The sequence below is a fragment of the Tympanuchus pallidicinctus genome, unplaced genomic scaffold, assembly GCF_026119805.1.
Source record: "Tympanuchus pallidicinctus isolate F22 unplaced genomic scaffold, pur_lepc_1.0 scaffold31, whole genome shotgun sequence".
Classification (NCBI taxonomy): domain Eukaryota; kingdom Metazoa; phylum Chordata; class Aves; order Galliformes; family Phasianidae; genus Tympanuchus; species Tympanuchus pallidicinctus.
The window spans coordinates 10,148,007-10,171,618 of record NW_026294749.1 but is presented as its reverse complement, the minus strand read 5'-3'; the positions used below and the strand labels follow the sequence as shown (position 1 = coordinate 10,171,618).

The window sequence follows — 23,612 nt, the reverse complement described above, 5'->3', positions numbered from 1 at the left end:
TCTATTGCAATTTTTTCCACCCAATATGAAACAATTACTTCTTACTGACTTCTTACTGGAAGCAATGGCTTTTCAGTGCACCAAACTTGAAGACTTCGGTTACCACTTCATGTTGAAATATGAAAAGTTATTTTCAGGAAACTGCACCCAGTTTTCATCTCAACTGCTTAAACTGGCCCAAGGTGAGGAGCACACCTGTCTCTGAGTAATCCTGAGAACTGCTCAATGCAAAAACTGCTCTTTCATCCCACTTGGGATGAACCTGCTTGGTTAAGTGGAAACTCTAGAGACAAAACTTCCAGAAAACGTAGTGACAAGCAGCTGTGAGTTGTACACTGAGACCAGCATTTCACAGGGGAATCCTGGATGCAGGTTTTGGGGGTGAGTGGGTGCAGGCAGACATTTTATCCCCATCATTACCCCCAGAGCCAGGGCTGTGCTGGCCGAGCCCAGCCTCCACCTCTAGCAGGCTTTAACATCAATCCAGGTCTACACAACAATGTCAGAACTACCATATGCTTGTGCACACCCAATTCCAAGAAACTGTTTCAGCAAGACTGCTGCCTCCTGGCCAAGGCTGAGGGGTTTTCAGTTGCAGATCGTGTCAGCAATTTCTCTCCACAGACATCTTTTGAAGAAAGCAGGCCCACCATTGAACTTTCAAATAGGCAGCAGGGCCGGACGTGACAAAAGACCAACTCCATGGGATGCACTGGTGTCACTGGCATGTGGCAGGGGGGGTGGAGATTCATGATCCTTGAGGTCCCTTCCAGCCATTCTGTGATTCTGGAATTCCTTTCGGTTCCATACCTATGTAACAACTACACTGACAAACACTTACACTTCCCACATTACACAGAACGATAAAACCAAAGAAGAAACTGACAGTTTAGATGTACATAGTGGAGGTCACTGATGCCTCAGTTGGCTGAAGAGCTGCTTGCAATATTTCAGACCTTTGCATTACTTTAAACCTTCTGACTGGTGAGACCACTGCAGAACCGGGACAAGGGAAACATCTTCTGCACCATTTTAAGGTTGGCCCAATGAAAAATAATTGCAAAGCAATCTCTCTCAAAATATGTTCTAAAAAGCATTTTATCTTTTGCATTTAAGTAACTTCTTGAAGTACTTTTTCCTCTGTAAAGTCATTAACTTCAAAGTAAGATTGAGACTGGATTACTTCCATTAAGTGGCTTCCACTGTCTTGCAAAAATTAGCACAAATACTTAGAAAATAATAAATTTCAGACACAATCGCTCAACTATCAAATTGTCTACTGAACAAACAAGCCCTGGGAGTAGTGAAGAAGGGCATTAACAGAAATGGAGAATAGTCTGGGATGAACTTCCTTGGAGAAAATTCCAGTAAACGCCAGAGTATCAGATGCACAAGTGAAAGCTAAAGATCTAAAATGCTAGGTGTGTATAGTGAAAGAATGATAAGGATGATACTTCATCTTTACTCGTGGAATGCTGATACAAAACACAGTCACAAAAGTCTCCAGGATGACAAAATTAATGAGATTTAACACTTACAAAATGAAGAGGTTCTGTACTTTTCAGGGAAAGAGGAAGGAGCCCTTGCATAGCTACACCAGTGCAAACTCAGTGTAGATGCGCTGTAATGATGCAAGATTGGGCTTGCACCACAAGGTTTGCTCACTAAATTGCTAACATAAGCCACAGCATCTCAAGCTCTGTTTTCCTTGGATACAAGATGCATAAAGGAGAGAACTGTGGAATTGTACCAATATAGTTTTTAGAGTGATAGATTTCTTGCCCAAACAGGTCTGCACTTCAAGAGGTCCCCATCCCAAAATACCAAACCTTCTCGCACTCCACACTGAACACCCTACAGAATTCCACCAGCACAGCACCAAAGGACTATGGACTATATACACCAGCACAGTGAAGGACTATGCTGGTTCACTTACAACTGACAGTGGGCTTAGAGAGAGCCCACTAATTCTGTCACTTGATTCTGAAACAACACCGGGGAGGATCCACATGCAAACGCTTCAGAAACTATAGCAGGGATCTGCAAACTAAAAGGCAGTAAGTTTTAAATACTGAGATGCACATCAGCCCATGTGTTGGGTATTCATGCATCCCCTCCAAAGGAGAAAAATCCTCTCCTAAAAAAAGTCAGCACTAACCTTGACTCTGTATTTTTAATCCACTGCCTGAGGCACGACTGTTCTTACGTTCAACTACTTGTTCAATTATTCTAATTAGTTATGTGAAGTCAGATCTAAAGTAGTAAAACCTTTTGTTTAGAAGTACTTCCTTAACCTAGCTCCATACAACCATAAAAACACACAGCTATACTCCTCAAAAGTAATAAATGTACTTTGAGTCCATTTAGGGTGATAAATATATATAGGGAGAGATTCCAAAGGACATTGGGAAAGTTGACAAAAAGTTTCAAGAGACAACAGACCTTGATGAGATGCAATCATTTGCACTGCCCAGGGCCAGGCACTGAGAAATAGCATATTGTTCTAAGCACAGACTGTAATATAGGGTAGTTCTGCAAGTTATCTAAACTGTGGAGGCATTCTGCCATCTCACTTCAAGGAAGTCCCAACACTATCCCAACAAATAAATCCTAAAATAAAATGCAGCTTGCAAGAAGAGACTGATAAGCCACTCTCAGATAGTTAGCTAGGTGCAATTTTGAAAACTAAGTGACTGGTATCACACACACACAAAAAAAATCCTTAAGTAACCTTGAAGAATTTAACATAATAAACTCTTCCATATGCAAGAGTAACAAAAATAAATAACAAGTGCCCATGAAACAGGAGACGCAGTTTAAATACCCAAAAGAATCTTTTCCTAGAAGGAGTCACAAAGGAGGGTCCAAATCAGCAGAAAGTCACGGAAACATAGCACACAAAGAGAGCAGGAGCATAGCACACAGAGCAGGAACCTGTAGATCCTTCTCGTGGCCAGCAACCTTCATCTCAGATCAGGAGCCAATAATGCCACCACATTTCTTTCCAGTGCATTTTTCTGCACACACACTAAACTGATTTCCACCCAGCCTGGGTGGCTAAAGATTAAGCCCTTCTACCACCATGCCAAAATGGGCAGCTGTTGTATACACCCTTACTTCAGCAGTCAGTTTGGCAGTAGACAGCTTTCATGGTGCAAAGATAGCAGAGTTTTTAATGTTTTAAACTCTGTGTAATGTCACAAAGAACAGATAAACCACATCCTACCTCGGCAGTATTTTATAACAGAAGGGAGCAGAACAATTCAAGAGCGCTGGCAAAACACAATGAATTATTTTGTTCAAATGGTGGGATATACTGAGTCCCAGTGGTAGAGAGAGAGAAAAAAAAAGAAGAAAAAGAAAAGATGACATGATGAATGATTTTCTCATGATTTTCTTTTTCACATCAGAGTAAATTCCCTCATGCCATGGGCAGGGCAATCTAAAAAGTTGACGAGATAGCCTAATTTGCAAGACAACGCTCAGCACAGATGTGCTTTCACAGGGAATAAACCTATTGGGGAAAATAAGTGAACGTTGCTTTCTTTTGCATATTTCAATGTATGTTTCAAAAAACAATCCCTTTTAGCTCTGATGAAGCGGAACATTTCAAGCCATAGAGTCAAGCAAGGACATGCAAAAAATTGAACCAGAAGAAATGATCTATCCACTTCACTTACTTCATCACTTTCACTAAGTGTTCTCTGAACTAATTACCTTGAGATGACTTACCCAGAAAAAATGACTACTGCCTTGAAGTCTGAAATTTTAAAATGAAAATAATAAATACATAAATTGCATTTTCTCTCTAACACATTCTTTGATCAAAGATACTTTCTAACATGACCTTCTACACATCACAAACCACTAGGTTTCCCCTAGTTGCTATGCAGTTAGTAACTTGAAACCACCTTTTAGCCAAGGACAGGAAGAGATTGCCAGGCAATTTCAGAACCTGCTACAGGAAAGTCAAATGAGCAACTATCTGTCAGAAGGGACAATGAACACAGTTGCTCTCATCAAAGAGCAGACATATGGACTTCCTGACCTCAAGTCAGCTCTGAAATGATAAAGCACACCTCTTAACAAGACATTCGTTCTGCCTGTAGGTAGCAACTCAATATTATCTTCCCCTCACTTGAAAAAAAGTTTAAGTTTCCACTTCAAGTTTGCATTGTTTCAGTTTCAAGAGTAAGTTCTTGAAGTGCTCATATTCACCAATGCTAAAAGTCACTTTGAAGAATAGCTGAGATGGGAAGGGACCTCCCAAGTCTAGTCATCTAGTTCACCCCTACCGCTTAAAGCAGGGGCAACTTGAGCAGGTTAGTCAGGCTGAGTCCAGTTGGATATTGAGCATCTCAAAGGATGGAGACTCCACCACCTCCTGGAGAGGCCCATTCTAAAATCTGATCGTTCTCACTGAGAAAGGAAGCATTTTCAAATATTTAAATGGTATTCACTGTATTTCAATTTGCACCCTTTGCCTCTTGTTCTGTCACTGAACATCACCATGAAGAGACTGGCTCCATCTTCTTCCCTCCTATCAGATGCTTGCATGCAGTGATAAGAGCTCCCTGAGCCTTGTCTTATCCATGCTGAACAGTCCCAGCTCTCAGCCTGTTCTCATACATCAGACATTTCAAAGCCCTAATCACCTTTGTAACCCCTTTCATGAACCCACTCCAGTACAACCATGTCTCCCCTGTACTAGGGAGCCCAAACCGGTCCCAGTGCTCCAGATACATCTGACCTGCACTGAGCAGAAAGAAAGCATTACTTTCCATAGCCTGCTGGTGATGCAACGTCTAATGCAGTCCGAGTGGTTGCTGGTTTTCTTTGCCACTGCTGGCTCTTGGTAATCTTGGTATTCACCATGGCCCCAGGACTTTTTCTGCAGAGTTGCTTTTCAACAGGCCCTACTGCCCGGGGCTGTTCCTCCCCAGAAGCTGGGCTTTATACTTTTCCTTAGCTAAATTTCTCAGGTACCTGCCAGCTACTTTCTCAACCCATCAAGGTCCTTCTGAAACACAGCAAAACCATCAGCTTTATCAGTCATTCCTCATAATTTTTTATCTCGCCTATCAGTCAAATTATCCCTGTGCAAGTTGCACAGTGAGATATTTCCTTCAGAACCCAAATAACTTTCGCAACCCTGTTTAGCATCATCTTCAATTTTCAGTATTTCTCTTTACAGATGCTAGCACTGAACTGTGTTGTTTCTCTAGTACGTGCTATACTGTTTACTAAGGCAAGGAATCCCCTTTCCCATTCCTTTCATGTACACTCCAGGATGTCCCATCACTCCTCACCATTGCACTGGAAACTCATGCACGATTGCTTGTCAACTGCAAGCTTCAGAAGTGCTGCCTTCAGGATACAGGCACTCTTTCATAAAGCATAGCTTACATTCCCTGTTCGTTGGCTTACAACTTTGCCTTTGGCTGTATTAAAGACACAGTGTGTTTGAATGTGCCTACAGATCAAGTTGTGAGAATTCCATTATCGTTTACTATTCTGCTAGCAATTACTATCAGTTACAGTTTCTTTGTTTACTTCTGGGACAAAGATGAAAGCCTACCACAGTACTGGAATTAATGCAAATACTCACTGGAACCTGCCAAAAGATCCCATTTCCTAATGTCACTCAGCCAATTTTTAATCTCATGTCATACTGACGGTGCTATATTTTTAAAATCAAAATATTTTACAGAAATCACAAATCCTTCAGAACAATCTCATTTGCACAGCAGGCAGCTGCATCTTTGTTATCTTTTAACTTTTGGTTGGCGATTAAGAAAACTAGGAAAAGAAGTAGGGTGAAGGTAGAAAGAGTTGGCTATCAAGTGCTGCTGGTAAATATTTTAAGAAACAGAACAAGCACCTTTTGCAGTTCCACGTACAGAAGAATCCCAGTCTTCTATTTGCATACTACTTGAACCCGAAAGAAAGGTTTATTTCAAGACAGTTGGATATCCCAAATTTCGGGGATGTCAGAATAAATCTGAAGTATTACATGAGCATACTGAGAGTATAACATGAGCAGGGAGGTGAAAGAGACAATGCTTAGGATGAAAACAGAAGCACAAGCATTTGTTGATAACATTGGATTTCAGAATAAAGTTCAGAGAAAGCCCACTGAGCTTCTTGCATTGCTGCCTTCCCCCTCCCTCCCTTCCTCCTGCCTGCTTTGCTGTATACCCATGCAGTTGTTAAAACTATTCCATAGGCAACGGACAGCTAAATGGGATTTTCCAAAAGCCTGCAAAGTCTTCCAGTGGAATCTAGCACATAAATATCACTTAAAGACTGCACTAAAAAGAATTCCTTTCCTTAAATAGATTTCCTACTTGAAAATTATCTATTCAATTCAGGCTCATTGGTTCTTCCACAGATGTACCTTAATCGATCCAGAAGATAAATGACCACCTGATTTCACTGTACCTTCTTCACAAGAATTTTCTTTCTTTTGATCAGTATACCTTGATCCATTTCATTTTCCAATGCAGTTTCATTTATGAGTCATCATTCCCTTCTCACACATATACTTTTCTCCCCATTTCATCCTTCTCCTCTTGGAGCAGCTGTAGGTAGGACAAACTTAAATAGCCAGTTTCACAACTGGACACTAGACATCCTTAAATATAGATCAAAAGCCCTCGCAAAGTTTACGGGATCTTTCCATCCAGACAGACTTATAAAAGTTACATGTAATTATGGAAAGGAATAGGTTCAAAAATAGCCAGTGTACGATGGCTTTTCTCAAAAGTACATGGATAGGAAGGACTTATTCTCTATGCAGTAGGAGGAAGGCTAAGACAATTCAGAACAGACATTGGAAACCCCCATCAGCAAACCTCTTGTTTTCTACATTAATTAGTATTCCAACTATAACTAAAAATGACATCAAACTATAAAACCAAGATTACTCAAGAAAACTTAAGAACAATTCACTATCTGAGGCTGCAAGTTCCTACCTAAGATGAAACAAAAGAACTCCCAAGACAATCCTGGAAAAATCCCGCTTTGTCAGTCATCAGCCTATCTCAGAAGCACAAAGCAATAAGAAACAGTATTGTCTTGTCCTGACATCCATAACTTCTACTCTTTCAAAAAGAGCCTGTTGGCAATAGCAGCAAGTCTCTTCTTCCTCATGACTTCCCTCCTTACACTTCACACTGGCAAGACCTCACAGGCTCTGTGCTCACTTGGAACAAATTCTGCAGCATGGCTCTATGCTTTCCATGGCAAACTGGAAATTCTGCCATTTCAGGTAAATATATTCTACTGACTCAAATATTTAAAAAAAATAAAAATAAAAATATGGCAGAGTTACAGTGTTACTTGTGTTAAAAAAAAAAAATCCAAAAAAAAATCCAAAATAAATAAGATTGCTACACAGCTTTCACATTTTACTATCCTGCAAATGTTTAAATACACAGCAGTGCTGAAGAAAGTATTTGGAGAAAGATGGAAGTTTTGGCAGCTGTTCTGGAGAGAGCAGAGGCTCCTGGGATTGAGCAACGTGCAGAAGGATTGCGAGATAAATGCACTTGAATGCTTTTGTCAAAGTAATCAATAACAAAATAGTTATGCTTGAAATTAGATAACAGACTAAAGGGCAACTCCTGCCTTGCAGCCCTACAGTTTCAGGCTGTCTCGAGGGTTGGTTAGTTCATTAACATCGCGCTAATTGTCTTCAAACATGGAGACTTCCTTCCAAACACCAACCACAACAACACACCTCCTTGTACTATTAAGATGAAGATCCACACAGTGTTTTGGTTACTGAACTCTGCAGCAGGTTGGAATCAGCCACGCTGTGGGTACACTCAGCTCCATGTAGGCCAGCCACGCTGTTCCCTTTGATAGGAAAAGGGAGGCTATGCTGCCAGTGTGGCCACAAAACTCAACCTTCCTCAATGAACGCCCATACAACCGGCATTCCCTACAGCTAATCTGACCAGCAGCTCCCACGTTTACAATCTATGTGAGGTAAGCCCCTCAGCTGCAGCGGTGGGCAGTCAAAGCCATCCTAATTGATACCTCCAGTGATTCCGTGACCTCTCGTGCAAAACCACAAGACCTTAACTTTCCTCTGCTAAAAATCTGTCTTGTGAGACCCTGTAAAAGCCAGTCCTTCCTTGGAAGAAGAAATTTTCTGATAGTGATGATTTCAGAAAAGGCCTCCAGTATTACAAGTTCACCCTATATACACAACTCCCAGGCAACAATTACATGTATAGGTTCACTTATTTCAACGCCAGTCATCAGGCTGTAATTAAAATAAACGTAGCCTGGGAGTCACCGACTGGAGGCCAAGGGTACAAGATATGGTGCAAACACACAGATAAGGAAACACTGATTCTCATTTCAAGCAGCTGTGGGCTTCCCCTATGAACTGAGAAGACCGTAGCAATGTTCTCTCCACGTGCTCACAAAGCTCCTAAGCTGCCTCCAAGCCTTTACGAGCCGATAGCTGGAGATGGGGAGGGAGGGTCAGTCCTTGGGCACTGCTGGCGAAGCGCCAGCAGCTGCAGGCACTCAGTAAGCAGTAAGTAACAGCACAAAAGCCGCCTATTCCTTTTGCAGAGCCATCTGTTGGCTTCTTGTTATGCACCCCACTGCTTCCAGGAGGTGCTGAGGACATGCACAGGCAGCGAAGCTCCTGATCTGCTGCAGAAGCAGAGCACGGCGTGGCTTCCTACGGCTGAGGACGCGGCACGGTGCTGCGACAGAGGGGGCAGCTGAGTTGGCCTGCTCCTTGCCAGCCTGGATCATCTCCCAGCATCACTCCAGGAAATCCTTTCCCTCATGGGAAGCATTCCCAGGGGTCATTGGCCCAATTCTCTGTTCACTTTTTTCCCTTCCTTCCCAGCCCAGCAAGCAATTAGGTTTACCCTGACTACCACAGTGTTATATTTCACTTCCTAAAAGACGTGGGTCTGGAGTGAGCTGGAGAAGAACATCACCAGGACCTTTGTCACTCACTCACAGCTGCAGATCCCTGCCACGACAATGCCTTTGCATCTCAGTCTGAGCATGAAACTAGCGACTGCCCACAGGGCCTCGGAGTGGTAATTAATCCTTGCCTGCGTGTTATTTTCTTCAGTATTGCTGAACAGTTTAACAAGCAGCACAGCTGCTTAATCACAGCACCTGACTACTGAATTTAGCACACCGAAAACAAGCCTTGCTATTTCTACCTCAAATTCAAAGTGCAACAATGAAGAAACAGGAACCATTAGTCAGCAACATTATCACTATTCACGTAGCTAGAATTTCATCCATCAAATACACATCAGAAAACAAGGAGAATAAGGGTAATCAAATGCTACCACCTTTCTTCCTCTCTGTTTTTTGCCCCTCCTGAGATTGACCACATTTGTGGTTAAATGCAGGGAGCCAAACTTCCTATAAGCAGTCTCGGTAAGGTTCCAGATTTCCACTGCGGTTCAGCTGTATCACAGCTCTGGAAGCGCGTATTGGTTCATGTTCACGTCTAAATAAACTCTATACTGCAGCTACAAAAGGTGGGTTTTTTTGTTTTTTAACCAGAATTACCTTGCTGGCCCAAATTATTAAAGGAAAAAGATCTTAACGCCAAGCTGTGGATCTGTTGAACTTACTAGTCTGAATGAAAATGCCCCATGAAAGGACTGAAATGAACTCACCCTGCCAGGGGAGAGGCAAGCAGCTAGTCAAACAGGAGAGACAACACCAGCACCTCCAGATCCCCAGCACACACCTCCTCCCAGTGCTCCTGAGGGCTCCCAGTCAGTGGTCACAAGCCCCAGAACCGTAGATGCGTATGTCCTGGCTTTATTTCAGTGCAATCAGAAGCCTTCACCAGTCCTTTTGCAACTTGAAAATGACATTACCAAGTGAGATAGCTGGGTGTTGGTGCAGTCAGGATGCAGCCTGCTGATCCAATGGCTCAGAGGCTCTCAGTAAATGTATCTCAAGAAGAGAAACTCTGCAAACTTAAAGACGTTCCAAGCGTATGCTGGTAAATACAGGTTTTCAAGAGAAGAAAAGCATTTATGTTTATCTTTACCAAGGGATCCGTTCATTCCAAAATGGACAGCGAGGTATGCTGATTTTTGGACTATTTTTCTGCAGAGAAAAATCAGTTCAGGATACCACAGACATGTGATGGCAGTCTAAGTAGATTCAAGAAGTTCAGTTTCAGCTCTGCTTCTGACAGCAAGAGGCAACCAAGAGAAGGCTGAAGTTTCTCCACTCTACGCCATTAAGCACAAGAAGGAAGTGGCTATTCATGGTCTTGACTGATATTACTACCAAAAAAACTCCAGTCCTACGCTGAGTGGTGTGCGTATGCACTAACAGGGAGACCTAGTGACACATGCACAAAGAAATCCCTCACTTTAGAGTGCTGCTGCACCAGTCCTAACCAGCACTACTCCTTCAGCTCAGTGTAACACAGCCACTAAATTATACTCCGTATTTCTACTCAAAGAGCAGACTGTGTAGCTTCACTCTTCATTCATTCACTCTTCCTTCAAGATTCCAACTCAGAAAGATATTGCAACTGCTCTGTGCTGCAGCTGATGCCCTGCAGCCCCATGCAGCCATGGAGGGACACTCAAATGAGAGTCAGAATCATAAAGAAGAAAAAAAGCAGCATCTTTGTCACACTGGGAGAGGGGGTGAAAATACCTGTAGGTGTTTAGCGTTACTTTAGAGCAGAGTAATATACTTTGTACTATTTGTGTAACATAAATCAGAGGATTTGGAAGCTGAATCAGGACAAAGTATCTCATAACAGCTTTTTAGGAGAAAAAAAGTCTTCCAATGGGCATTCAGGCTGCCACTGCTCTGCTAGACATGTCACAACCATATAGGCCATAAGAGAGCATGGATTCCAATGGGCAAAAAGGTTTGATTCTTATGTCACAATTCATGTTTATTACACCTCTACACAAAGTTCAAAAAGTTTCAAACTACTCAAGATCTGTTCACTTCTTCCATTCCAGCAGTGCATTACATCGAAGAGTTCACTAAGCCAGCTCAAGCATCTGATATTTTCAGCTAGATAAAGTACAGTAGGTATAGTATAACATCTCACAGGTGCCTGGAGTTTTCTCCCTGCAAGGTCTCAAGGAGATTCCTGTCTTCTCAATTCCTAGTCAAGGAGTTTGGGGCTGCTTTTCACACGTTGAGACAACCGAGCTCTTAAAATGGCTGGGAATGACACATTTCTCCACTTCAAATGAAGTGCTAGCAATAGAGATAACACTTGCTGGTACAATTGGTGCCGCTTCTCCCATTAGGGGAAGTAGGGAAACGTGTTCAAAAATGTCACTGAGGCCATCAAAGAGCTAAAAGATTGTTGGGAAAACAAAAACCAAATAAATCTGAAGGGTGAAGAAAAGGCTGAAATTCGAATCCCTCCTTACTAAACACCGAATGATTCAGTGAGTCCTGATTCACTTTAGGGCAGAAACACCTGATTTGGGCCTTAAAGAAAGAGCTGGCCTTAGTCGCTGCATTGCACATGAGAACAACCACAGTTTTGCTTGCTTTGACTTACTGCTAAACTGATTATTCTCCAAGACTGGGAGAGAAGGAAAAAGGAAGGAGGTGGTCATCGCTCTTACGAAACGATTGAAGTTGAAGAATTGAAAGCATCTTACTTTCCCTAGCAAGCCTCTTTCGTAACTCTGAAGCAAATAAACCACACTCAGGGTAGTGTCCTGAACATATGGCTTTCTCTGAATAAATGCCTGCCTGCCTACAAGTCTTCATTTTTTTCTTTTTAATATGTCTGCCTGTGGAATCCCTGTTGATACATTCCCCCTCACAGCACAGAGGGTTTCTGCCTAGGAATTAAATAATAATAACAATAATAATAATAAAAGGCTTTATAGTTTTATCACCTTATGCTTTTAAACTTATTTCTGCCCATAGAAAACTGCACCCGAGCTTAACATCTGCATGCAACTTGCTTATTACTGCTACATTCTTCTCTCATATACACTGAATTAAAGCATGAGGTAACTAAGACAATAAAAGGCGAGGGCTTTAGTGCCCCAGAGCATGCAACAGCATGAAAAGCTGCCTTAAAGAACAGAATCATAGAGCAGAGGGGACCTTAAAGATCGTCTAGTTCCAACTCCCTTGCCATGGGCAGGGCTGCCACCCAGTATGTCAGGCTGCCCAACCATCCAGCCCTTGGGAGCCTCCAGGGATGGGGCACCCACAGCCTCTCTGGGCAGTCTGTGCCAGTGCCTCCCAAAAAGTGCCTCCGAGTCAAGAATTTCTTGCTAACACCTAACCTAAATCTCCCTTCTTATAAAGTCATTCCCCCTTGTCCTGTCACTATCAGACCATTCAAAAAATTCAGTCCCCATCCTGCTTGCAAGCTACCTTGTAACCACTTGTAAATACTGGAAGGCCACAATGAGGTCTCAACCACCCAGAGCGTTCTCCAAGCTAAACAAGCCCAAGAACAGGTCACAAGCAAACCATATTTGAAATCTCAAAGTGATCTGGCACTTTTCTTTACTGCATTTCCTGCAAATATCTCTGAGAAACATGGCTCCAAGCACGGCAACTAGTGGAAAACGTTTTTACTTTGCCATTTCCCTCTTAATGCACGGGACACCTGATTTCCATGGTCTGTGCCTTGAATGCTCCCCACTTTTCCCAGTTTTGCAGGTGTAACAGAGGACCATTGGAGGACCACCATGACCCTTTGGCCTGGAAGAGGCTTCCTGCAAAGGTGCTGCAGATGCATAGTTGCAAAATGGTGGTTGTGAGGGCCATGAGGAGGGGGGAATACCCTCTGAAGTTTCTCACCCCTCTGCCTGCAATCTCAGAAGGAGCTGGTGACAAACTGCAGAGGATGATCACAAAGAAAATTGTCAGCAGGAATAAAAGGGTAGTGAGGATGCCGAAGTGCAACGGTCTGCCATTTTTCTAAGTAACGAATAAAACTTAAAAAGCAAGACAAACATGACTAGAATCTGAAATAAGAAAGAAAGTGGAAGCAATTTTATACCAAGCATGAACCCATGTCATACCAAAAGCCACTTGATTTTTTTCTATGATCTCCGTTCCTTTATGCAGTCTTTGAGGTGTCAATTTTCGAGAGAACAATTCTCAGCTCAGCACGACAGAGCAGTAATGCTGATGGGCATGTAGAACATTAGCTGTTATAAATAAACTGCTAATTTGAAGTGGGAAAAAATCATCAAGGCAGAGTTTATGAGTAAGAACCAGAGGAAGAAAATGAGCAACTTGCTTCTGCTTCCAGGACACTGCTTTTTTTACAAAAGGAACTTTTTCTGACCCTCAGCTCCTGAGGAAAAAAACAAACCAAATACCAGCACCAGCAAAGTACCCACCAGTCAAACAAAGCAGCAGCAAAAATGCTATTATAATTTTAAAGCCTTCCCTGCCCCCACTGCCAGTAGTAAGTTTCCTACTGGCTGAAGAGGTCTGTGCTTCAGGAGAGTACTACATTGGAGCTGTGAAGTTTCAGCTTCCTCTTCTCTGACTTGCAGTTTTACCTAACTTGTAAGAGACATTCTGACACTGCAGGCACCGTGCATTCAAACTAATAATGAGGTGCAGAGCCATTATACTGCAATGTGTATCGGGGTTACTTGCTGCTGCTTGATAAATGCCTTACTATGAAAAGTAAAACTTTATTCTGCAGAACTGACACCCAGCATTATTTGTGCTCATGATAGGCCTGATCTCCACTCTCCTTCTGCCTGAGCCAGGCTCCTTCCCACCCTCTTCTCCAGCTTGCTACTACAGATAACACCCTGCTGCTGTGGGGCTGCCATCGCTGCTATTATTTCCATATCACGCAGGCATTGCTGCTCTTCACCAGAATGGCACTTACTAAGCAATATTATAAGAATTTCTGCAAATATCTATGCTGCCCATAAGTGAGGATAATGGCCTCATTGCAATAGTCTTGATAAAAGCAGCATGTTCCAACAAGACAGCTTTCAGATATCGCTAAACAAAAGCCTACTGTGAGAGCCGTAACCAACATCAATTCCCACTATGTGATGACATTAGACAAAGTGTGAACTAGCTTACTGTATGGGGACAAAAAACTGACTGTCAATGTGTGGGACCAACGCTGCCTAAAACACTACACTGGCAAGTCAAAATACAACAAGCATATATGCATGGTAATTGCCGTTTAATTCCAGAGTTAGCAGTAGACGCAAACAAGTAGCGAAGGCAATATTAGGTTACCAGTATCACTCAAGACATTGCAGTTCCCTATCTTTCTACTTCTGGTGCATGTGGTTAGGAAAAATGGCCTAAAACCAGCAGACATTAAAAGTAGAATGACGTAAATCCCAGGTTACATTACAGAAGAATGCAGCAAAAGCTGAAGGCTTGCTCTTTAAAACCTTATTTTCCACTACAGAGTAGACAACCTCGTACACAGGAATCACCATTCCACACAGGGCACAAGAAAAGACCCTTTCTGCCCAGACATCATTTTGCATTTTCACATTCATGTATTTACACTGTGGTAGTGCCTGAAAAGCCAAGCCTACCACAAAATGTGATGCATCAATACAAACACCAGGCCAAGAGGTTATGATTATTAATATTATTTATACTTTCAGACCTGAAATTCTCCTGATGGCACCACTCAAATGAAAGCCTAGATAAGAGGGATACAGACAAGCCTATATGCCAGTTTTTTGCTGAACTTGCGAGGCAAACTTGAAAGTTTTAATTTCACATGGAGAGCAGTACATTTGCCCTACTGAGATGTATTTCACTCTAAGTGACATCTGCAGTTTAAGATGTGTAAAAATCACAAAATCATGCAGTGTGGATTCAGTGATGTGCAGAAAAAGTAATATCTGTTACTGAGCTCCAATTTCAGTAAGATTATGTAACTAAGCAGTAGCAAGTTACATTTGGTAAGAGCTAATAGAGTGCATCAATAAACTTGACATGTTATAATTCAACTTTGCACTGCACGGTGATGGCCATCATTGAGTTCTAAACCAGAGACTTTTTAATGTCACCTTAATTGCCAAGGAAGGAAGTTTGCCAGTGAGTTTCTTTCCAGCCCCTTTCTAGCAGCACATTACACAACATGCAAGAACCTTTGAACCAACTGCTCCACAGCAACCAAAAAAACTCCAGCAGTACAGCACTGTAAAAAAGGAGAAAGTTTTTCAAGAAGTTTATTAATGAAAAGTACTTTAGGAATCTACTCATACATTAACCAACACACACATCAAAAATGAGGAGCAGCAGTGTTGAAGCTACAGTAGCCAAGGCTGAGCAGACACCTCCTGTTACCACGTTTCCTAGTGCAATTTATTTTTACCAAAAATAGTTGTTCACATAGTTTCTACGAGTTTTCACAGATCTTTCCAAAACAACTAACGGCTCGCAATCTGTACATGATGTGACTACAAAATTCCATGTTAAAGATATAAAAGGGAAAACCAAAATAATAGCAGACTCTGCTTTCCATATTGGCTTGTTCATATAAAGCTCAGGGTACCAAGGGCCCAAAGTCTGCAGTGATGCAACTGAACATCACAGGAAGCACTCAACATCTTCCTAAAAATCACATCCTAGGCCTCTGTGCCCTAAGCAGGGCATCTGAACATGAGGTTCTACAACAGAGGACATTTCCATGCTTGGATGCAGCCACATACAAGTAGGATGATGAAATCTTGAAAGCAAACTAAAGTGGCCAAATGAAGTCCCCTACTTAAAATCTCCCACTTAAACAGAGTGAAGAAGCCAGCACTGGTTTTACTTCTAGAGGTGAGTTCCTGACACCTTGATAGAATAAACAAAAGCCACACTTGCCCACCTAACAGTGAAGAAGGGAAAAAAAAAAAAAAAAGCAAAAAAAAAGGTGCCTGATTGATTCTAAAAAGGCTGTCTTCAGTGTTGCATGTCTCTACCCAGCTCAGTCCTAAGCAAAAGACCTTCAGCCCACCATGTGTCAAAGCCACAGGGCACAAACGCGCAGCACTGACACTGGGCTAGCAGTCCCACTGTAATAAGGACAACAACTGCTCATATTCCTAAGCAGGACAGGATACACAAAACATGTGCTATTAAGCAAGTTCTTTTGCAACACAATTCAGATGTATATACAAAAGTATAAAAAGAAGGCTGAGTGACGTAGTACACTCCTACCACATGGCACAGGCCATTTTCAGTATGTGCTTCAACACCTAGTCAAAGTCTATCCTCTCTCTATACAGGAATGCAAACAGAAATATTTATCACAGCTCAGTGATGAGCCCAGAAGACATTAAGAACTCCATGCAAGCCATGAGATCCAGCAACTAATAGCAGCATCCAAATAGAAAGCATAGTACTTTAGCAGGCATCCATGCCAGGTATAGCACTTCCAAATGCGGTTTTGGACCAACTTACTTGAGGAAAACAGAAGTAAAACAGTGCTCTTTTAAAGATGTGATAAAATGGGCAGCTTTGCCAAGTCTGCCATCAAACAGAAGACAGAACTGAAATTAAAACAGAGTCCAAACAGTGCTTCAGCAGTACCTTATGCACTGGTACAGCCCAGTGCTGGAAGTACTGATGGTTCCCTCCTCTCACACCCCATAGCCCCTGACACAGGAAAGGGGAGAGGGGTTATTCTCCCCATGGAGCAAACACAGTTCTGCAGTTGAAAAATAATGCAGGAAGTGATTAACTCTGCCAGCCAAAACAAAGCCTGAAGTTAAACTTACTCATTTGTAAGTACGATAGTTGCCACCGCATATACACACTCAGTGCTGCCAGCTGTAAATGAGATTATTTGCAGAGACTGTAAAATCCAAAGACTTAGTTACAGAAAGAGAAGCTTTCCACACACTGAAGCCTCACTCCAGACAGGGCTGGATCTAACTTACCATCATCGCCACAAGAAGCCTGCTCAAACTGATGTCATGGTCCACGATCCAGCCTTAGTGAGCAGTTTCTCTGAAATCCCTGGTCAAGGATTTAAGCCTGAGCCGCTCTCCTACCTCCTCTCTTCACTGGCACCGAGACGGATGGACAGAAGAAAGCTGGCACTGCTCCTCCTGTGCAGGGCTCCCTGGCAGTTTGTGATAGTAAGCTCATCCACAAAGCCCACACATTTAGCCTACTACTCAGTTTTGCCAGTGCTCAGACTGCTGGATGACAGCCTTCCAGCATCTTCAACTCAATGTGGGCAACCAGGCCAGCACAGTAAATTAACCCTACCACCAAAGCTACACCCATCAGCCCAGTGCGCGTCTCCAGAAGTGAAATCTGAAGGTGTCAGATCCAAAATCTGCTGCTACCAGGAAAAGCTCACATCTTCATTTCTTACCCAACTCCTCTCTTTGTTCTCTGGACAGGAAAGTTGAATTCTTCTCCCACACACACATCAGGCCCCACAGGTCAGGGGCTCCAAAGAGAAAAGGTGCTACTCAATTTTCTTTTTTCTTTTTTCCCCCCCCATCTACCACACAGTGGTTGGTCTTTCAAATGAGCCAATTGCTGTAACAACCAACCCCCTCTACTCCACACCTGCTGTGACTCCTCTAGGGAGAAGGTAAGGTAAGGTTCTGTGAGACAGCCTGACTCTGAAGGGGTCTCCAACTCCTGCTAAGCCTGCCAAGTTGCCCATCATGTCTTTGAAACTTCTGCCAAAGCCACCAGTCCACAAGTACAAACTCATAACTAATAGACAGATTTGTTGATAGTCATGCAATTCTTTTATAAAAGGGCACCTCTATTTTTGCACATATGGCTTTCATTTCAGGAGAAATTACAATCTAGAACGCTTAGGGAGAATGTAACTACAGACAGAAACACTATAACTGTAGACAGCAACACCAAAGTACCAACGATAAGATGAAGGGAAATAAAATATCTTTAACTGTTCCATCAGTTGAAGCGGCCTCCTCAGAAAAATAAAGTGGCTCTAATGTGACCCATATCCGATCTCTGCCAAGCAGGTTGATGGCACAAGGAAGAGACCAGCCATTATGAGAACAGAAAATACCGATTTCTGAAAATTAAGGACCACTGAACTGATTTAACACCTTAACACCACCAAAAGGGAAAGCTCAGCTTCTTTCCTTCATCTCATTCAATCCATCTTGGGTCACACGTTCCCAATATCCACCTTAGGGCAGACTTAATGTCCATCAGAGCCAGCTATTTTACCCCAGTAAAACGGCAGAGCACCAACCCAAAGGAGCAACTGGATGCTCCCAAGAACGGAGAAGAGGAAAGGGCACCGCCAGGCCAGCGATAGAGCAAGGAAAGGCCACAGGGATGACAAGGAGGGAAAAGCAAGACTGCTTCTTCTGGAAAAACTAAAGCATTTTGAGAGGCTCAGCTGCTCATGGAACCTGCTAGAAGTCCTTATTACTGTGGGGAAATAAACCTACCGTACTTCAGTAGCTCTGGTGCAGACCAAGCCACACCGACACAGCCGAACCCTTCTAGAGGGTGAATCCACCATCAACAAGCACAACAAGCTACCAGCTATTCCTGTACAGTTTCGGTTGGATGTCTGCTTTCCTCTCTAGATGCTCGCAGGCACACCTAGGGCAACTAGGATTTACTCCTCTTCGAACACTCCTCACACAGCTGTGCCAAAGGACCATGTGGTACCTCCTTGGGCTCAGAGGCAGTTTGTCCCCGGAGAAGATCTATGGGAGTTTGTTTGATTTAAATGCATTTTATTCCAAAAGCAAAGGCCCCAAACTAGCATTCATTAATAGAAACTATCAACCAAAGTAATATGAGAATAGGTCTGAATACGAAAATGCCTATCCCTTCTTGACAGAGACAAAGCTTCTTATTCCCACAAAATAAAGACCAGCTACTAATTAATTAACTGCCCACTTCCTTTATGCCACGTCCAAGTTTTTCTCCCATGCCTCAAATCATTCTTCAGCATTTATGTCCTATTAAGCCCACTCCTATAACCAACATGTAGAAGATTATGTATTACCCCCCTCATTCTCCCATTCCAGCTGTGACTTGCTGAGAAGGAGGCAGGAAGAGGTGCTTTCTAAACCACCAGAAAGGGAGAGAGGTGCTAAGTATTCAGTTTGGAAATGTAAATCCTCCCGCCCCCTTCTGAAGTATGCCGAACCAGCCTCTCCAGAGCTCATGTCATCTAAAGGCCACAGAAGTTCTCTAAAGATATTCTTGTTAAGAGGATTTAGCCCCTTTTAAAAAGGACTTAACATGTGGGTGGTGTCTCAATTTAAACATTTTCTCATGGCTAAGAAAATGGGCCTCTTCTTAAAGGCTTATCTTTATAACCCAAAGACAGTAAGAAATTCTCCACTATTTGAATTGGAAACATTTTGAGCAGCTTTCATTTAGGGTAGCTCCATTTTTAAACGCCGCGATTTGCAAATGGTAGTGACTTTCTCGCATCAAGAGATGAACCAACACCAGCAACAGCGTGGTGGGGACACCTCATCAAATATGAATTTCTCTCACACAGGCCACATTCTCATGAGGAGCTGCCATCAAAATCTTAGAATGACAGAATGGTTTGAGTTGAAATGGACCTTAAAAACCATCTAGTTCCAAAACCCTTACTGTGGGCAGGGCTGCCACCCTTAGCTCAGGCTGCCCAAGGCCCCGTCCAACCTGGCCTTGAACACCTCCAGAGATGGGGTATCCACAACCTCTCTGGGCAATCTGTACTCCACCACACTCTGAGCAAAAAAAATGTTTTTCTTACATTTAAAAACAGTATGGTGCCAATAATCCTGCTGCTCTCCCTCTACCCTAGTGCCCTCTTCTCAGCCACCTCCTTCCCTTGATGGTCCCTGACACCACACCTTCCTCCCTTAGCTGGTTCAACCTGCTTGCCCAGCAGAAAACTTATTTATGTATTTTGGTTAGGGCTAGTTTTCCAGTGAGCTGGCAAGTCATGCTGCCCCAGGAAGCCTGAGGAGCCTTTGGGTTGGCAGAAGGGAGGGAAATGGAGCTGCTGGGCTCAGAGATCCTTGTGAGTCCATTCTATGATTCTAGGCATACTTGACCCTTGCAGCACAGACCTGTTGGATGGACTCACCCTGCCTCCGCAGGCAGCAGCTTAGGCTTGCTCCAGAACCCAAGGAGTGCAACTGACACCTTCGCAAGGCCTAGTTCTTCTTACTGCCTATGCTGGAGGCTCAGTTATGCCCAGTTACACCTTCTATTAGCTCTGCAGGAATCATGAAAAAGTCCCTGATGCTGAATGGGCCAGGTAGCCTGGGTCACAGCTTCAGCTCCCCTGGTACAAAGTCTGGTGAGCTCCTGGTCCCAAGAGCTGTCGCAACAGGCAGCAACACAGCAAGGACCAGGAAAGGGACAGCACTGAGATGCCTTGCTCGGGAGATGGAGGATGACAAACAGTCATCTCTATGAGGCTGAAGCTGCCTGTTATGGTTTAGGCTACCTTTCAAGGCTCTTCCAGCATGGTTATGCTTACAATCATAGATAAAGTAACCAACAAACTCCCAAAAGGAGAAACAGCTTACTTTGGCAAAATAAACTTTTTATTTTGCTAGTATAAACACCTCTGTGCAGCCTAAACTGTATCCTGCCATATTGGCTCCTTTTCACTTACACCATAGTTTATATTTGGAAGTGTTGGGTAGGTTTCTAGTCCAGTTACATCTGCAAAGCCAGAGCATTTTCATAACCCTAACCAGCACAGGTGTGCTGGACAAATTTTAGACTTATCCCTACAGTCTTTTGCATAGCAGGGCCTTAATTTCTGCTGAGGATCTCCATGCAGTACTTGTAGTTCAGTTAAATCAAGTGCTATATTTATACCAGCGCTGCTCATCTGAGTTTGCTGCCTCAACCACCCAGCAGCTTCTCACTCTTCTCAGTATCTGACATCCCAAAACAGCTCAGCCAAGAACAACCAGGAAAACACCCTCGACTCCCAGTCCCAGAAAATCATCTGTGAAATTTGGTGAAAATGAGATGGGAGTCAAAGAACTGCTAAAAGGCTGCGCTGTCTCCCTGCCAGGAAGATGAAAGAGCTTTGGCCATTCTTTGCAGAGCAGAAGAATGCAGAGCACTGCGACGCTTCAGGACGACTTCCCCAAAGACAGGCGTGCGGCAAAGCGGCACAGCTCCAAGAGTGGCGCTCACAGGAGCACAGCTGTTGAGATGCAGAAGGATGCACAGCTTCCTGGCATGAGCTGCGGGCTGCTTATCGCCCTGGGAGGGTGCCAAGCTGAGGCTGGAGATACCACCAGCCAGACCACCCCATTCCTCCTCCATCCCGCTTCTCCCCCAAAGCAAACACAGGGGTCTGAGGAGATATATGTCACTTGCTCAGAGCTGGTGGGAACTTCTTGAGGACGGAGTCCAGAATCACCACCTTGTTTCCAAACCTTTACGTGAGGAATCAACCTGCCTAGGTTCCACAACAGAGTTATCCCCACTGAAGAGGTGAAACTTATGCCAAAAACATACACTGAACTCACGCTCAAGGATCTTGTAGCACTCACTGAAGTGAAATTGCAAAAGTCCCCTACAACCTCAGCATCATTCCCAAAATGCCTGCACGTCTATTCTCCCAGAATCACTCTACTGCACTTGCTGCCCTTAGCACCACCATCTAGGAACCCAGCCATCACCCAGGAAAGACAAATATTTGCAAAACAGCTCGAAGAAGACTGCTTGACACCGGCCAGCCTTCAGACAAACTGCGCACCAAAGGATCGCTCATCCTCTACAGCGGGGATGCTCCTCGTTAGCTTCAGGTGGGATGCGGTGAGCCTCAACCCCACCGCCATCCAACAACTGCACAAAGCTGCCTCGAAGGAAGCCCGAGAGCGCGGGACACCGCCGACTTCTCAACGAGCATCTGGGGACGAGGGCGACAGCCGCGCCCCGCGATGCCCAGGCCGGCGCGGGGCAGAGGCGCTGACAGGTGAGCGCTGCCGCCACGCTCCGAGACCCGCCGCTCAACGCCGCCGCGCAGCGCGTTCGGTGACCTCGCCCGGCCCTAGCGGGCACCGGCCCGCATGGCAGCCGGCGGCCGGGCCGCGTGCGGCAGGTATCGCGGGCTCGGGCCGGCCAGGTGAGGCGAGCGCGGCCCCCGCCCGCCCCCGTGACAGCCCGGCCCGAACGGGGGAGTCCGATGCGCACCGCGAGAAGGGGGACCCCGGAGCTCCCCGCGCCCCCCCCCGCTCCGCAACTTCGCGGAGCCCGGGAGGGCCGAGCGCACACCCGAAAACGGCGAGGACAAAGGAAACCCCGCCGGGGGGAGAGAGGGGGACGGGGGAGGAGGGGGCGGCGGGGGGGCGTCCGGGGGGTGGTCGCGGCGGCGGGCGGAGGGCGCCGTGGGGGGGCAGAGGCGCGCCGCCGCCGCCCCGCGAGTCACTGACCTGCTGAAGGGGCATTTCCGAGGGCGGCGGAGAAGACGGCGGGCCGGGGCCGGGGGTGGCCGGCCGGCTCTCGGGCTGTCCCAGGCCGGCGGCAGGAGGAGGAAGCGGCGTCCCCCTCCCCCGCTCGGATCGGCCCCCCCGCCCGCCCGGCTCCCAGTCACAGCCGCGGCCTCCGCGCACGTGTGCGAGACGTCACCGGCGGCTCCGGGGGTGAAGCGGAGACACCGGCGGGGCACGGCGCGGCCCGGCCCCCCGCCCCCCAGCCTGCCCGGCCCCGCGGGGAGGGGGCGCGGACCCGGCCGAACGGAGCCCTCTCGGCGCTGGATTCGGGCTCTGTGCGCCGGGACGTGGCTGGGAGGGATTTTTTTTTTTTTTTTTTTTCTCCCTGATTTTCTCTTATCTCTATTTTCTTTTTTCTTTTTTTTTTTTCTCCTCCTTTCAATCAGACCCGGCAGCAGCGCGGCGGCCCGGAGCGGGGGGCGGGAAGGAGTCGGGAAAGTTTATTACAACAAAGCGCCGTCTCTGCCTTCCTCGCCCCCCGCCCCGGGCCCGGCCGGCGGCAGGAAGAGGGCCCGCCCGGCGCTGCTCCCCGCCGTCCCCTTCACCCTCCCGCGGGGACGGGGGAACGTTACCGGGGGGCGGCCTCCGCCTCCGCCGAGAGCGGGCTGCAGCAGCGCCGTCCTGCCGGCGGGTCCGTGAGGGGTGCAGTACAGCGAGCTGCCGGCGGGCGGGACGCCGTCCGCCGCCGGGGCAAAGGCACCGGGAGTCTGGGAAGCGGCGGCGGCGGCGGCGGAGACAACACAGGGCGCCGCCGTCGCCGCGCCGGTGCTGCGGATCTGGATGAAGGTGCCGGCGGCAAAGCGGGCCGAGAAGGCGGCGGAGGCCGCTCTGGAGTCCGTGGACGGTGCGGGCGGCTGCGCTGCAGGGGCCGGCGGCTGGAGTCCCCTTCTCATCCTTTCCTCCGGGTCTGTCCCCGCGGCCGCGTCGCCTCCTCCCCCCGTCCCTCCCCCCCCCCCGGCCTTCCCGGCTCTTTTCCTGCTCGATGCCGGGGCCCCGCACAAAATACCGGGGGCGGCGGGTGCCGGGGGGGCCCCGGCTGCAGGATGCGGGGTGCCGGGGGGGGACGGAGGCGGCGGGGCGGGCAGATGCGGCGGATGGAGCGGGGCCGCTCCCGCTGTGTGGGGCCGGCTGGAAAATGGCTCCAGGAAGCGGCGGCTGCTGACAATGAATGAAGGGAAA

General features: G+C 45.9%; 1 protein-coding gene across 4 annotated transcripts in view; it reads right to left on the bottom strand.

Annotated features, from left to right (window-relative positions):
- E2F3 (E2F transcription factor 3) overlaps nucleotides 1-23,356 on the bottom strand; it is a 43,323-nt gene extending 19,967 nt beyond the window's left edge. For 3 of the 4 annotated variants that reach the window (XM_052697960.1, XM_052697961.1, XM_052697962.1), the window contains exon 1: nucleotides 23,006-23,356. In XM_052697960.1, the coding sequence (XP_052553920.1) occupies nucleotides 23,006-23,326 (321 nt within the window). In that variant the 5' untranslated portion in view covers nucleotides 23,327-23,356. Of the gene's footprint in view, nucleotides 1-22,373; nucleotides 22,484-23,005 lie in introns of those variants that run through there. The other variant, XM_052697963.1, reaches the window with a different exon arrangement.
- Nucleotides 23,357-23,612: the final 256 nt, after the last annotated feature.